The following is a 14,780-nucleotide window of genomic DNA, read 5'->3' as shown; positions in this document are numbered from 1 at the left end:
GATTAATTAATTAATTAATTCAAATTTTAAAATTTAAAAAATTAAGATTAATATTTAAACACATTCATACTATTATTTTTAATCTCACCATAACCTCCAATTCACGTCCTCACCATCATCGTGATCACGTTCTCAGGCGCCCGCTCCTGTTCACGGTCACAGTACTACTACCGCTGCTGTTCAGGAGTCTAGCGCTGTTGTAGTCGTTTCTGTTTTGTGACCACGTTCTCACGCTGTCGCTGCTGTTCACGATCCCCGAACTACTGCTGTTTTCAATTCGTTAGGGGGGAGGGTGCCGCTGTTGAAGGCTAGTGAATAGGGAATTGATTGAGCCAAGGAAATTGTTGGGAAGCCGATATCGAATGTGCATATGGGGAAGGAGGATCTTTTGCACCATCTTAATGTGTCATTCATGATACATATGGTACGGACGTCAATATTGTTACCCGCCGCTGCCCAGCTTCTCCGTGAACGTCCGATCACATCACACCAGCCCCGGACAGCCTCTTTCGCACTGCCCACCCACCACCAGCCATGCAGCCTCCCCCGCAACCAGTTTAATCATGGTTTCTTCTTCTGTTCATTCATATTCTTCTTTTTCTATTTTAATGGCCCGTTTAGGATGGTCGTTTTAGTTGGTATGCATATAATTATTTTAATTCTTATATAGATGATTATTTTGATTGGATTGGATTTAGTTATATATAATTAAAATATGTTGGATGTTCAATTCATTAGGTATGCGGATGATTATTTTTATCCTTAAGTGGATGGTTATTTTTACTATGGGTGAAGTGGGATGATTATTAATGAAGGTGGAGGTGGCATCCGGTTGAGAAAGAAGAAAGTATTAGAGTGAAATACTTTGGTAAATTAGGATTTAGAATGGTTATTTTTTTGAAATAATTAATTGAATTTTTTGAAAATCTAAGATTTAAAATTGGGGGATTTGAAATTTAAAATTTGATGTAAAATAACTAAATGAAAGTTTTTGAATTTTAGATAATTTGTGGAGTAATTTTCATTATTTATATCTATTAGGCTAAATAACCAATTCATTATATACATTGTCAAAATTTTTTATTGTATCTCTAATGAGATTCAATATTATATTCTGTTACATTGCTTCTTTCTAACCGAATTCAATATTATATTCTATTACATTGCTTCAGTCAATAATACACATGCACATGAAGTTTAACACAAGCATGCAATGCACAATATATATGATATAACCCTTTTGCACATAAATATGCCGATAAACATATCACTGGGGTTAAAGTACACTTCTACATTTTAGACCTTTAGTAATATTTATCTCTTAACATTTGTTAAAATATTAGCATTGTAAATAAAATTATATTTAAGACAACATTTCCAACAAAATGTTAGTAAATATAATTAATTTTCTTAAAAAAGTTTAAAGAAATGTTACCTATTCCTATTCCTAAATAGTAAATACACTAGAATTCATACTCTCCCAAAAACTCTCTCACGAATCATTGCATGTTTTCTTACTCAGTGCTTTCAATCGGTGCTCACAATCATTGTTTCTTTGAAACCAAAAATTAAAAAACCATTCTCCATCACAATCTCTTCCTCTCTCTTTGGATCGTGATTTGTTTTCCTTGGAACCTTTCTCCTCAATCTAATTCTAGATTCGATTATTCTCAATTCTGATTATTTCATTTTCGTTTCATGCTTGTTCCGGTTTCTTTTTAATTTTGTTCCCAAAAATTACGTGCAGAAGAAGAGTTGCATAATTCTAATCTGATCGTAATGTGCATGAGTGATTGAATCGGAATTGCGATGAGAAGGGGAAAATTCAAGAGTAAGCATTGCATGTTCTCACTCTCACTTTCACTCTCAGTGCTCTGAATCTCTCAATCTTGCTCTGTCTCCATCTCAATCTTGCTTTCTACTTGTAAGTTAAATTTTCATTGTCTTCTTTCTTGTTCTTTTCAATTTGGGAGTTTAGGTCCTTTAGATATTTTTTTTAATTAATGCTGATTTTATATTAAATCCTACATCAGACTGATATTATAATTCAGCAACTTCAAGTCTTGTAAACCATGCATGCTTGAGACTAATGATTATGAATGTTAGGTCTTCTCTCATAGGATTGAGCTATTTTGGCCAATAAAATAATCGGAGGAGGTTACTCTTCCACACCTTGAGGCTGAGGTTGAAGAATCTACCGTCAGGACTTCCAATCCTTTTATTCTCTGGCAGGTAATTCCATTATTTCTTTCTCTCTCGTTTTTCTTTTTCAATTATTTTAAATTTATTCACATTCTGTTTGATTTGTTTTAATGAATAAGCAACTTGGAATTGCTTCTCTTTGTGTGACTTGAATCTATCATGCTAAAGGTTATTATTATTATTATTATTATTATTATTATTATTATTATTATTAACACTAAAGGTGTCAAAACAAAACAGAACCTGGAAGCTATGCAGAGTAAGTTCTTACTTATGTTTATTAGTTTAAAGAAATGAAAATCTTAATTTTCATATTTTGGTTAGTTGTGCATATTCTGGTTCTAAGTTCTAATGAAAATCTTAACACAGGTTGTTGATCACTCTATACAAATGCTTCTAAGTTTAAGAAAGTAATCATATACCTACATTCTCATGTATGAACTTCATTTGTTACAATGAATCACATGTTCTATTTACAGCATTGGGAGCAATACCGATGGATAAATCTGGAAGAAGATCTCTCATAACAGTAAAAAAAAATCTTTTTTTGTTAACACTCATTTATATAAAATAATGACAATCAGAAGTTTGATACTTAAACTAAAGTTTTATTTGTTCACAGGTTTCTGCTAGTGGCTTTCTAAGCTGTTTTATTACTGGAATTGCTTTCTTTCTTAAAGCAAGTCTATATTTAGTATAATGTACTATCATATTTTAATTTAACTATAGATATAATGTGTATATGTTTTATTATCAAGTCTCAAGATCATACAGACCGTTGTATGTATTCTCCTCTTCTTCTTCTATGTTTCTTTCATGTTGGAATGTTTATATACATTTGCTCTTTCATTCAGGGATTTATAGGCCTGCAGAGTTTTGGCAACTGGAAGATCAAGCGCCACAAGCTCTAAAAAAGAGGCATGGATCGTCTGTTTTCACACTCAAGGAGATGGAAGAGGCAACATGTTCATTCAGTGATGATAATCTTCTTGGAAAAGGTGGATTTGGAAAGGTATACAGAGGAACTCTGCAAGGACAGGTAACAAATCGAATTTGTTATATCAAAAACTATACAGATATTATTGAATGACGCGAAAACTTTGTGATATAGATCTAAATTAACAAAGCATGATAACATGTACACCTTTGAAGGTTGTAGCAATAAAAAAGATGGAGCTGCCAGCTATTAGAGAAGCTAAAGGAGAGCGCGAATTTCGGGTGGAAGTGGACATATTGAGCAGACTAGACCACCCAACTCTTGTTTCCTTGATTGGCTACTGTGCTGATGGAAAGCACGGATTCTTAGTATATGAGTATATGCAAAATGGGAACCTGCAACATCATCTGAATGGTATTATTAGTCTGCCATGTAACTAAGGATCACATTCAATATTGTTTGTTAACCAGTGCCTAATGTAACTGCTAGAGTGTTCGGTACTTTTGGCTATTTTGATCCTGAGTATACATCGGTATAAGTTTAAAACATATATCTTTTTTGAATCCATGTATACGAGAAGTTTTCCAAGATTGTTTAACTAATTTGTTGTTACAACTAACAGACCGGAAAACTCACTCTACAAAGTGATGTTTATTCTTTTGGCGTTGTTCTTCTGGAGATTTTGATTGGACGTAGAGTCGTAGATCTAAACCAAGGTCCAAATGATCAAAACCTTTTGCTCCAGGTTTGTATAAAACTTATACATCAAGTAACATGTTGAAAATGTTGCTGGAATTTACTTTCTCTATTTTGTGCAGGTGAGACACCTACTAAATGACCAGAAAAAGCTTCGAAAGGTGATAGATGCAGAGATGGCATTAAATTAGAAGTTTCTAGTGTGTTGGTGAGTTTAATTTTTTCGCTTAAATTAATTTCACAATTCTTAAGCTTATTATTTAGATTCAGATTTTGAGCTGAAAATGATTCTTCTATTGGAGTATTAAAGTATGGTTCTATGTATATGGAAGGAATGTACAAAATTTTGTATGTTATATGTCAAAAGTTTTTCCCTTATCACAGTACATATGTTTTACAAATGGAGCCTATGTATTGGTGACTCCATGTTGTTTTTGGCTTAATATGTTCAATTGCATAAGAAGGCAGTGATGGATTTTTTACAGGTTCCTGGTCTCTGCGCGCCCCAGGAAGTTTGGGAGACTGAGTTAGTGCTTCAGATTGCCAATTTATGTTCCCTTGTATTACTTTTTCTTTTCTTTTTTATATAGAATATTCATAGAGTTTAAGTGCTATAAGTAATTTTTTTTTCATTTTATTTGCATCACGAAGCAAACATGTACAATGATTATTGATTAATGAAAGAGTCTATAAAACTTTTATATTATGAAGTTGTGAATTTAATGAAATATTTTATGTTGTAGTAATTAATTTTAGTATATTTATATTATGTATAATATAAAATAAAAAATAGTATAATATAACTAAAAAAATATTACTAAAGATCTTTTGTAACATTTTTTAAGTGTTACAAAAAATATCTACGGTAATATTTTTCTAAGTGTTATAAAAATTATCTATGGTAATATTTTTTTAAATGTCACATAAAATATTTATTGTAATATTTTTTAAGTGTTACAAAAAATATTTATGATAATATTTTTTTAAGTGTTACAAAAATTATCTATTGTAACATTTCTCTAAGTGTTACCAAGAAATATCTATTGTAATATTTTTTAAAATATTATTATAGAATATCTTTTGTAATATTTTTATTAAATGTTATTAAATTTTTAGAAAAATGTTAGTAAAACTATTTAGTAACATAGAGTATATTTAACATTTGTTAAAATGTTACTAATATACATAAATAATATTTTAATATGATTTATTTTTTAAATGTTAGTAAAAATTAATTATATAATAGTGGTACTTTTTCATAAATCATTTTATGAGGAAATATAAAATCTATACCTCTGCAATGATTTACTTGTTAACAGGGGTAAAAAAGTTACTTAAAAATGGTTGAAGGTGAATAGATTTTGGGAACAAATTTTAAATATATATCATCGATAACAATTTACAAAAAATAAAAAAGAAATAAATGTGAACAAATTTCGTTCGTAACAGTTTCAATAAAATATTTTTAAATTATATTAATGTTAAAATCTCGAATTCTTTTTTTGGTTGGGTTGTTGCATGTATAAAGCAGGATTTGAACCTCCAACACTTACTTAAGTAGATGAGTGAACTGACCACTCGATCAATTTAAAATGGTTAAAATCTCAAATTTTAAATAAACTAGTGTATGTTTCCGTACACTATACGGGATAATTAATAAAAATATATAAATTTTTTTATTAAAAGAGATTAAACAAAAAATATATATAATAATTATTACTATAAATATTTTATAAAATTATAATTAAAATCAAAGTTTAATTATTTTTAATGTTAAAAATATTAAAAATAATTAGTATTTGTCTTAACTGATTTGGATTGATTGAGTGGTCATCTCACTCGTCTACCTAAGTAAGTATTAGAGTTTCAAATCCCGCCTTGTGTATGTAACAACTCATTGGCTAGTGGCAGACCCTTAATAAATGGAGCTTCAATCCGTGGAGGATTAGTTCTCGACCTGCCGAGTTGGAAAATACAGTGAAAGAAAATAGTATTTGTCTTGAAAGTAGAACAATTCTCATTGATGATAGCAATACTTATGGAGATTTGTCTTTGTTGAAATTTAACTGTGATAGTTTTATTTATTGGTATCATATTCATTCAGGAAGTCAAACAATATGATCAACGTTGTTACCGGTTCAAATTTTATATTTTATGACATGATTTTCAAGCTTCTAAACTTATAAACTTATGTCATTACAAAAACTATTAGATTGATTAATATTTTTTGGTAATATTACCAAAACACCGTAGTTGAGTATATTAATTTGTGTAAAAAAAACTATAATAACTTTTGTTATTCAATATATAATTTATTTTATTAAAAAATAAATTATTATTCCTAAATTATAATATATTTTTTTCTCCATTTTTATATCATTTTATTTGATCCCCTTACTTGAGGTAAGCCACGATTTTTTCCTCTAAAATTCCAGCCTTAATTTCAAAATTTTGGGTGAAAAATGTTGAAATTTGTGAGTTTTTGATGTTATAGGATCCAACTAGCTTGAAGGAGAGGCTTAATCTTGTCAACTTGATCCTTGAGTGTGGTAAGATTCTCAACCCTAGTGGAATTTATTGGTTTATGATGTTTGGGTATTGAGTGGGTATGTTTGAATGTGGTATTGTGATTTAGGAAATGTATATATGTGTGTTGGAGCTTGATTGAAGTCTTGGAAAGCTTGGAAAAAGGGCTTTTGTGTGTTAAAAATCTGTTCTTAGAGGTGTTGAAGCCTTGAGAGCTTGTGAAAAAGTGATTTGGAGGTGTTCCGGGTTGAGTGGAGAATCGGCCAAGGTATGGTTTCAGTTTTCTGTATCTAAAATGTAATGTGGTGTGAAAACTTATGCTAGAGACCCTAAGATAGGATTTGGACCATTGATGTTGTTGATTGGTTGAGATGAATTGTGTTTTTATGTATGTGATTAGTGGATTTTGGATGTTTTGATGATATGATGTATGAGAGACATGCATATTTTTTATATATGCTTAATGATTGGTTGAGATTGAATTGTGGGTGAAACCATGTTGATGGTGAGGATGATATTGATTGTATGTATTGATGGTTGATGGAAGTGGTATTGTTGGAAATTGGGATGAGGAAAGATATATGACATGATATTGTGTTTGAAATTGAGTTATTTGGTTGAGATTGGTTAAAATGGTGGATTGGTGGACTGTAAGTTTGATAAAAATGTTAACATATGAGTTGAGGAGGCTTGAGTTTGATTTTTGGTAAGTTTTGGTTAGTTTTGAAAAGGGTTGAAATGAGTTTGTTTTGAAAATGGAATTTTGTGGGTTTGTATGAAAACGTGCTTTTTGGGTCTACTTTGACGAAGAATATCTTGGTCTCTGAATCCCCGATTTGTGTCAAACTTATTTAGAAATAAAATTGCATCCGAAATATTTATGCCGTTCGAAGAACGGACGAAAAATGATTTGAAACGAAAAAGTTATGCCCGTTGGAAGTTTGGGGTTTGAAATTGGAATTCTGCAGCTTTTTAACTTAGTAAAATTTTTGGCAAGTCGTGCTCCCACGTGCACGCGTGGCCGACGCGCACGCGTCACTCTCAAGTTTTACTTCCCCACACGTGCGCTTGGCCGACGCATACGTGTTGCTGTAGTGATGCAGGTGCCCAGTAGAAAATCCAGAGAGTTGAGCTGGTATTGTGCTGGTTTTGTGCGAGGAGCATAAAACGCACCCACGCGTACGCGTGATTGACGCGCACGCGTCACTCGACCTCTCTGTTTCCCATGCGTGCGCATGGGCAACGCTCACGCGTCACTCTACTTTTTCAGCCTTCCACGCGTGCGCATGTGCGATGCGTACGCGTGACCCCATTTTCACCAAAAAGCTTATTTTTGAGTTTTCAAAATCGAATTTCAGACTTCTAAGCCTCCGTTCTCACCCTTTTTGTCCTAAATCCTTATAGTATGCCTAACGATGGGAAGAAGCTAGAAAATGTGATAATTTATGGATAAAGTAAGGAGAGAATTAATGATGAATTATGATTAAACATAATTGTATGGGGTGTTGATGGTGATGGTGGAAGTGCTTTATATGCCATGAGTCGAAGGGCTGTAATTGTTAATAAATTGACTGGTTATGGATTGTATTATGAGACGAATGGCTGAGTTATTGCTGAATTATGGCTGAGCTATTATTGAATTATGGCTGAGTATGATTGCATATATGCTTATTGAATGAAATGTGAATGTTGCACTTCCACTATCTGAGATACGAGTTTCCCTGGGTGAAAGCAGTGGCTAGCCACCACGTGCTCCAGGTGGAGACTCGATACTCTACTGACCCTATGTCGTAAGTGTGGCCGGACACTGTGAAAGTTCCGGATGAGCTCGCCGCCATGGATAAACACCAGTGTGGGTGTTGTGTATATGTATTGATAATTATGATTGATTGAGAATAACTCGAGTTGGGGATGCACGACAGAGGGACAATCCAATGGTTAGCTACCAGGACTTGTCGGGTTAGCTTTATAACCGACAGATGAGACTCATCAGCCACTAGGACAGGCATACATCATGTGCATTATATGTGAATTGTTTGGAATGCCTAATTGACTGCATATTACTTGCTAATTGTCTAACTACCGTATCTGCTTCCTATTTGTGCATTTCCTTGTTGATATAATTGTGTTTGTGATATCAAATTACTGATGGCGGTTGGGAGGTTTGAAGGATTTGGAAAGGGGAGTGTTAGTTAGACTGAAGATCCTTAGCTAGTTGCCTATTTCATTTATGGTTTAGTCTGTTTATATGCTTTAACTATCTGTTGGAAGTTCCAGAATTGCCTTCGGCTTTTCCAGGACATTACTTGTTAGATATGTGGGCACTGTTACCATACTGAAAACCTCCAGTTCTCACTCATGCGAATTTTGTGGTTTTCAGATTCAGGACGTGAGGCTCCTCGTTGAGGCATGCTTGAGACTTTCGGATTAGCGAAGATCCTTACTCTCGAGACTTTATTTTGGCTTTATGTACTTACTTAGATACTTATTATCTCCACTATATACATATATACTATTTTGACTCCTCTTAGAGGTTATTTTGGAGAACAGGTTCTGTAACTTGTCTTTTGGGTTTCTTTTGGGTTCCTTACTTTATTTATATGTATGTGTACTTCTATGTTCGGACCGGTTATCTTCGCAAACCGAGTCTTGAGCTTTGATATTCGTATCTTTGGCACTCTCTTATTTATATACTCGCGTTAGCTTATCCTTTATCTGTTTTGTTACATTATCGATCGGAGTGTCGCATTTTTCAATTTAACGATTTTGTTTTACCCCTTTTTCTTCAAAGGCTCCTAGTTTTAAACATCTTTTCACACTACTATATATACTAAATTTTATTTTTAAAAGTCGTAATACCTCGACACCTCTATTTTATGACTTAAACATAAGATTCTGTGTGATAGGGTATTACACTAAATTCATTATCTCCCTATACTTTCTCTGTAATATTATATACAAATTGACTAGCTAGACAGGAGGGAAAAAATAATAAATATAACGTTAGTGTTGCTTGCATCTTAGATCGAGAACAATAGAAAAATAGAAAATTAAGTGGGAGCATGATTCATAGTTAAATTTCTGTGCTGAAATTAGACTCTCTTTGTATTAGCTGTCAAAGAATCAAGAACTAATCATTTAAAGATATGCTTGTTGTCATACACATGACTAAGATGATATTTTAAATTTGTTAAAAAAAATGATAATTTAAACGTAAATGTAAATCTGATTAATAAAAGTTAACAGAAGAAGAATAAGATGTGGAGAAGCGTACGAAGAAAATATTGTATTGATAATGACTAATTTTTTGTCCTGAAAATACAATTTTTATATGAAAAATATTAGAATATTATTAAAATTTATTATTTTTAGTTATCAATTAGTTATTAATATTTAAAAATATAAAATAAAATATATTATTAAATTATTAAACTAAAAAAATTAAATTAATAATTAAATAATAATAAAAATAATAAATTCTAATAGTTTATAGTATTTTTCTTTTATATTTTTAGTGGCTAAAAGTTAAGGAAATAGTTGACATTATTATTATATATAGACATACTATTCAATTTTATATACATAAAGACTAAATTAAAGTATGTCTATAATAATTATTTTAGCAAAATAATTTTTAAAAAAGTAATTAATATTGGCTAAAAAAAGTTAATTACTTATTAACATTATTCAATATAAAAATTATAATTTTAGTATGATTTACTGTAAGATTAGATATTATTACTGATTTTAGAAGACACAACGAAAATTATTAATTTGTAGAATAATAAAATAATTAAATAATACATACTCTTTAATATAAATCATTATATTAGGTGAATATAAAAAATCTGTCATTAAATTAATTATTTTTATAAAATATATATTAAAATATAATATAATATATTAATCAAAAAGCATTATATATATATTTATTACTAACCACACATGCAATGAGTAAACTACATACAGAAAAATAAAAATTTATGTTTTTATATATAATAACAGTTAAATAATAATTTAGTCAAATTTATTATATTATTTAATAATTCATTGTATAAGTGTATCTATCCTTCGTCCCCAAAACCCTCATCACATTCATCACTCTCTTAGCACTTGGCTTGGCTAACGACCCTCTCTGCACAGGTGGCCAAAAGTTTATTGATCAAGCTTAACATGATCTTTTCACGTAGTTTTTTTTTTATTACTAATAAATTAGTTTAGCGAACAAGTGGATGGAACATTAATGTTCCATGCAAGTAGTTCAGTGGAAAACTTGTAAGTCTTCCTATAATTAAGTCAATTTACACTATTTCCATAATGTGATCCAAGAAATTAATAAAACCGCAGCAGGGTTCCCATATGCCCAACATTTCTAGCCAATTGAAAATTACTATTAATTTATCATCCTGTCTATTATACTTAATTGACTCAGTTATTAATGGGGTAATATATTAATTTTTTTAGCTAGAAAGGAGGAGAAAAGTCATAAGAGTAATTATCTATTATATTATATAAAAATTAAGATTTTATATTTAATGATGGAATGGACGTGGTATGTTTTTGAGAGTATTTTTTTATTTATTTTCTTTTTAATTCTATAAAGCAAATTAATTATAACTAATTAATGATATCAATTAATTAATTTAATTAGACATTCAAATCTTACAATTAATTATATAAATTAATTAATTTAGTTAATTATATTAATTATTTGATTTGATTAGAGTAAATATTAAATTATTTTAGTAAATAACAACTATGATAACGAAATACATGAACTAATTTAATTAGTTTATTTTTTTCAATGTCATTTATTTATTCAAATTCATAATGTGTTTTTACTCATTCCTTTTCTTTTTTCTCTTTTTTTTTCTCTCTCTCTTATATTTAGGGTATAATTTTGTAATTTATTTAATTTTTTATTTTTTTATCACTATTTATATATTTTATTTTTTTATATTTTTTAAAGATTTTTGTCTATTTTAGTTGCTCATTATTACACTACAAGAAAAAGGGTATTTTTCGATGCAAAAAATCGACGGCTATCTCTCCCGTCGATAAATATCGACGGCTTGATGTCGATATTTAAAAAAAAAGAAATTTAAAAATAAAATAATAAAATCGACGGCCTGGTCATCGATTTTTTTATGCTGCATTAAACTTTTCTAAACTTCCGTCATATTGTCGACGGAGAAGGGAACGAAAATACTTTTATTTTAAAATCGACGAACATGACGTCTATTTTTATATTTAAAATATCGACAACGATTTCGTCGATAAATTTGAATAGTTTAGATTGCTTTCCAAAATAAAATAAACGGCGTGGATTTAATATATAAAATAGACGCAAAAGATGTTGCTTTTTTTTTAAATTAAAATCGACGACATTACCGTCGATTTTTATTGTTAAAAACACCTTCCCCGCGCCCACTTTCCGCTTCCAAGATAATCAGAAACACAATTTTATTCTACAAATGAATTTTTTGCGTCAAAGGGAGCAACACACAGCAACCCACCAATTCAAACAGTAGTAGCACTCAATTACTCTCTCCCTCTCTAGCGATCCCACAGCCGAGTTGAACAACCCTCATTCTCCGCTGCCGGCGTCACGGTTGCGCCACTGTCACTTCGTTTGCTCACGCCGCCGTCGCATTCTGTTGCTGCCGTGCCGCTGTCACTCCCCGCCATCGCTCCTCTTGCTCACGCCGCCGTCGCTCCTTCTCTCTGTTGCCGCCCTCGCTCCTCCTACTTTGGTCCTTCTCCAATCTCTCTCCATCAAGCTCACAAGAACCAGGAAACGTTTTTTGATTGTTACTTAACTCTTTCCAAATCCAACTTCAGTTTCATTTGGAAATCCCTATTTCAGGTGTAAACTTGACCTAATTGTAATATCCTGTTCTCTAAATTTGAAGAGAATATATAATATATGTTGCGAAATCGATAATTTAGGTTAGGTCAAGAGAGACCATAGCTTTTGCATCTCTTGAAGTATTGAGTCCTTTACAATTGAGCCTGAAGTAAGGAGAATCGAAAGACTCAAATCTCATTCGTCACACAAAATCTAGGACGAAGATCAAGTATAGCTCTTCTCTAATCCTACTTCCTAGTTTCAATAGGATTTTTTTTGATAGATCCTAGTTTCAATAGGATTGATTCTTATTATTTGAACACATTAATTTGAATCACCTAATTAATAATATTTTGGATAAATTATATTCACTTCCCTAAAATATTTCTAAATTATTACTCTCATTTCTTCTATAATTGTCTAATTTATACTAACCATCCCTAACTTATGATTTTTATTTTTGAAGTGATTTTCTGAAGTGATTTTAAATTTTTGATATACTTGCTGCTTTGGTACAAGGAACAAGAAAATGGGAGTTCAAAAGGTAAGTGAATTGCAGTTCCAATTAAGGATCCAGCTTCTAGATTAAAGAAAATTTGAATACTTTTATTATTGTATCTTGGTTCTTGAGTATAGTTCTCTTCTTTTTTTTTTGTCTTGCTGTGCAGTGAATGTAGCAGTGCTAGTTATCTGTAATTTATGGAGTTTGGATCCTTGGAAGGTCCTCTTCCATCAAAGCTCTTCAGCATTCCTCAAATTCAGCAAGTATAAGTTCTTAAGATCCTTGTTTTGAACCTACCCTTATTATGTTATATAAAAATTGATGTTACTTGCAATGCAGGAAACTGAGAAAAGAACCCCAACATGACAACTTGAATCGGCTAGATCCACCGCGTATGTTCTCAGTTATTGTCACCAGCATGCAAAAACTTGCAATTGTAATTGTAATTAATTATGATTATGATGTGTGATTTGATCGATCCTGGTAGGTTGCTTGAAGCTTCTGCCAGTTGAAAAACTTGAACACCTTGATATTCATGTGACAGAAGAGTCTAATGGCCCTGTTAACCAGGTTCTATATGTTTCAGAGGGCGAGTCTTCTTTTGTAGGATGGAATGCTACCTTTTCTCTTGCAAGATTTAATTTGTTCACTGGAAATCAAACATTAGAGCAGAGAGATACAAGTTTTGAGGTCATTATCTGTTTATCCTTATTTATTTTAAGACCTAATATTTGAATATTATTAAACGGGGAGATGGATTTCTCCTAAAGTTGTAGCAAGGATTTACATGGTTTTGTTACTTGAACTTTTTAATATACTTACTATGCTCATATTATGCTCTGTTTTTTTTCATATAGATTAAGGAATCTATGATGGTACATTGTGGTTTCTATAGTTTAAATGGAGGGTTTAAGATATCTGATGAAGATAAAACTTATATGCAAGCTTGCAAAGTTGTGGTTTCTACTTGTGCATTTGGTGGTGGAGATGATCTCTATCAACCTATTGGGATGTTAGAGGCCTCACTTAAGAAGGTTACTTGACTAGCATAAGAGTTTCATTGTTATTGTAACTTAAAGGTCACCAATCTTACCTTCCAAATATGTTTAGTGGTATGCAGGTCTGCTACGTAGCATTCTGGGATGAAATCACCTTAAGAGCACAGGAATTGGCAGACCACCGAATTGGCATTCTTTAATGGTGATGATTATCTTCAAGTGCAACTAGCTTTGTTTCCTCCTTTATGAAAATATTTCAATAGGACTGAAGTTCAAAGAATTGGGTTTGATTTGACCAACCAAACTTACAAGCCTCCTAAGGAGTTTGGACCTTATTACTTCATTGCATTCCCTTATGCTTTCCCAGGTACATAGAAATATATTACACCTTAACTCTTGAGTAAAGGTTGATTTGGTTCTTGTCCTGGAGATTCTGACCATGATTTAAATTAGTCATCAAAATTTTAAAAAGAGCAAGTTTGTTCTTGAAGTTACAATTCGTGATTCACTTTGACAAAAATAGAGTGAATCATTGAATGTAACTTCAAGTATGAAATTGCTGCTTCAAAGCTCGAGGACTAATTTGAAGAATGAAACAGATACAAAAAACAAACAAAATGTCTTAGTCTCTTTCTTTAATCTCTTTCTTGTTTGTGTCTCTACTATCTCAATGTCTCTTTATTTCTTGTCCCTAGACACTTACCAAACAAAGCCTTATCTTTGCAACTTTATGCAACTAATTAAAGTGACAAATACAATTAACCTGGAATTATTTCAGATTCTAACAAAGGAAACTCTCTTAGCACTGGTGCTATTATTGGTATAACAGTAGGCCTATCAGTTGTGTTTCTGAGCCTCAAAGCTTTAGCAGTATATGCAATCCTGCAAAAGAAGTGCGCGGAGCGAGCCATAGGATTAAGCAAATCTTTTGGTAATTCATTATCTATTTGATTGTATTTAAAGTCTTATTATATCATCACTTGTGTAACTTTGAGAATCAATGTGAATTCATCTTTTTGATCTAGCATCTTGGGCACCAAGTGGAAAGGATAGTGGAGGTGCACCACAATT

General features: G+C 31.5%; 2 protein-coding genes across 2 annotated transcripts; both read left to right on the top strand.

Moving 5' to 3' along the window:
* Positions 1-2,698: 2,698 nt before the first annotated feature.
* LOC107620336 (putative serine/threonine-protein kinase PBL28) lies at positions 2,699-12,233 on the top strand. Its single transcript, XM_088490492.1, has 9 exons — positions 2,699-2,731; positions 2,825-2,885; positions 2,932-2,982; positions 3,057-3,241; positions 3,355-3,553; positions 3,610-3,671; positions 3,762-3,884; positions 3,958-4,014; positions 11,922-12,233. Exons 1-9 carry the CDS (start codon positions 2,699-2,701, stop codon positions 12,231-12,233), a joined length of 1,083 nt encoding a protein of 360 aa, XP_088346618.1.
* Positions 12,234-12,908: 675 nt separating this feature from the next.
* On the top strand, positions 12,909-13,909 carry LOC148579515 (uncharacterized). Its single transcript, XM_088484687.1, has 5 exons — positions 12,909-12,976; positions 13,051-13,103; positions 13,199-13,401; positions 13,569-13,745; positions 13,832-13,909. Exons 1-5 carry the CDS (start codon positions 12,909-12,911, stop codon positions 13,907-13,909), a joined length of 579 nt encoding a protein of 192 aa, XP_088340813.1.
* The last annotated feature ends 871 nt before the right edge of the window (positions 13,910-14,780 follow it).

Source organism: Arachis ipaensis, chromosome B10, assembly GCF_059453495.1.
Source record: "Arachis ipaensis isolate K30076 ecotype BB chromosome B10, ASM5945349v1, whole genome shotgun sequence".
NCBI classification, from domain to species: Eukaryota; Viridiplantae; Streptophyta; class Magnoliopsida; order Fabales; family Fabaceae; genus Arachis; species Arachis ipaensis.
This window is presented reverse-complemented; position numbering and strand designations above follow the sequence as displayed.

What these genes read in the sequence shown, in the direction of transcription:
- LOC107620336 (XM_088490492.1), top strand. Translation starts at nt 2,699, where the DNA reads ATGGATAAATCTGGAAGAAGATCTCTCATAACA. An exon ending in TGCTTTCTTTCTTAAAGCAA is followed by an intron (nt 2,886 to 2,931) that starts GTCTATATTTAG and finishes ATTTAACTATAG; the next exon opens with ATATAATGTGTATATGTTTT. An exon ending in CCTGCAACATCATCTGAATG is followed by an intron (nt 3,554 to 3,609) that starts GTATTATTAGTC and finishes TTTGTTAACCAG; the next exon opens with TGCCTAATGTAACTGCTAGA.
- LOC148579515 (XM_088484687.1), top strand. Translation starts at nt 12,909, where the DNA reads ATGGAGTTTGGATCCTTGGAAGGTCCTCTTCCATCAAAGCTCTTCAGC. An exon ending in AGAGAGATACAAGTTTTGAG is followed by an intron (nt 13,402 to 13,568) that starts GTCATTATCTGT and finishes TTTTTCATATAG; the next exon opens with ATTAAGGAATCTATGATGGT. An exon ending in TAGAGGCCTCACTTAAGAAG is followed by an intron (nt 13,746 to 13,831) that starts GTTACTTGACTA and finishes AGTGGTATGCAG; the next exon opens with GTCTGCTACGTAGCATTCTG.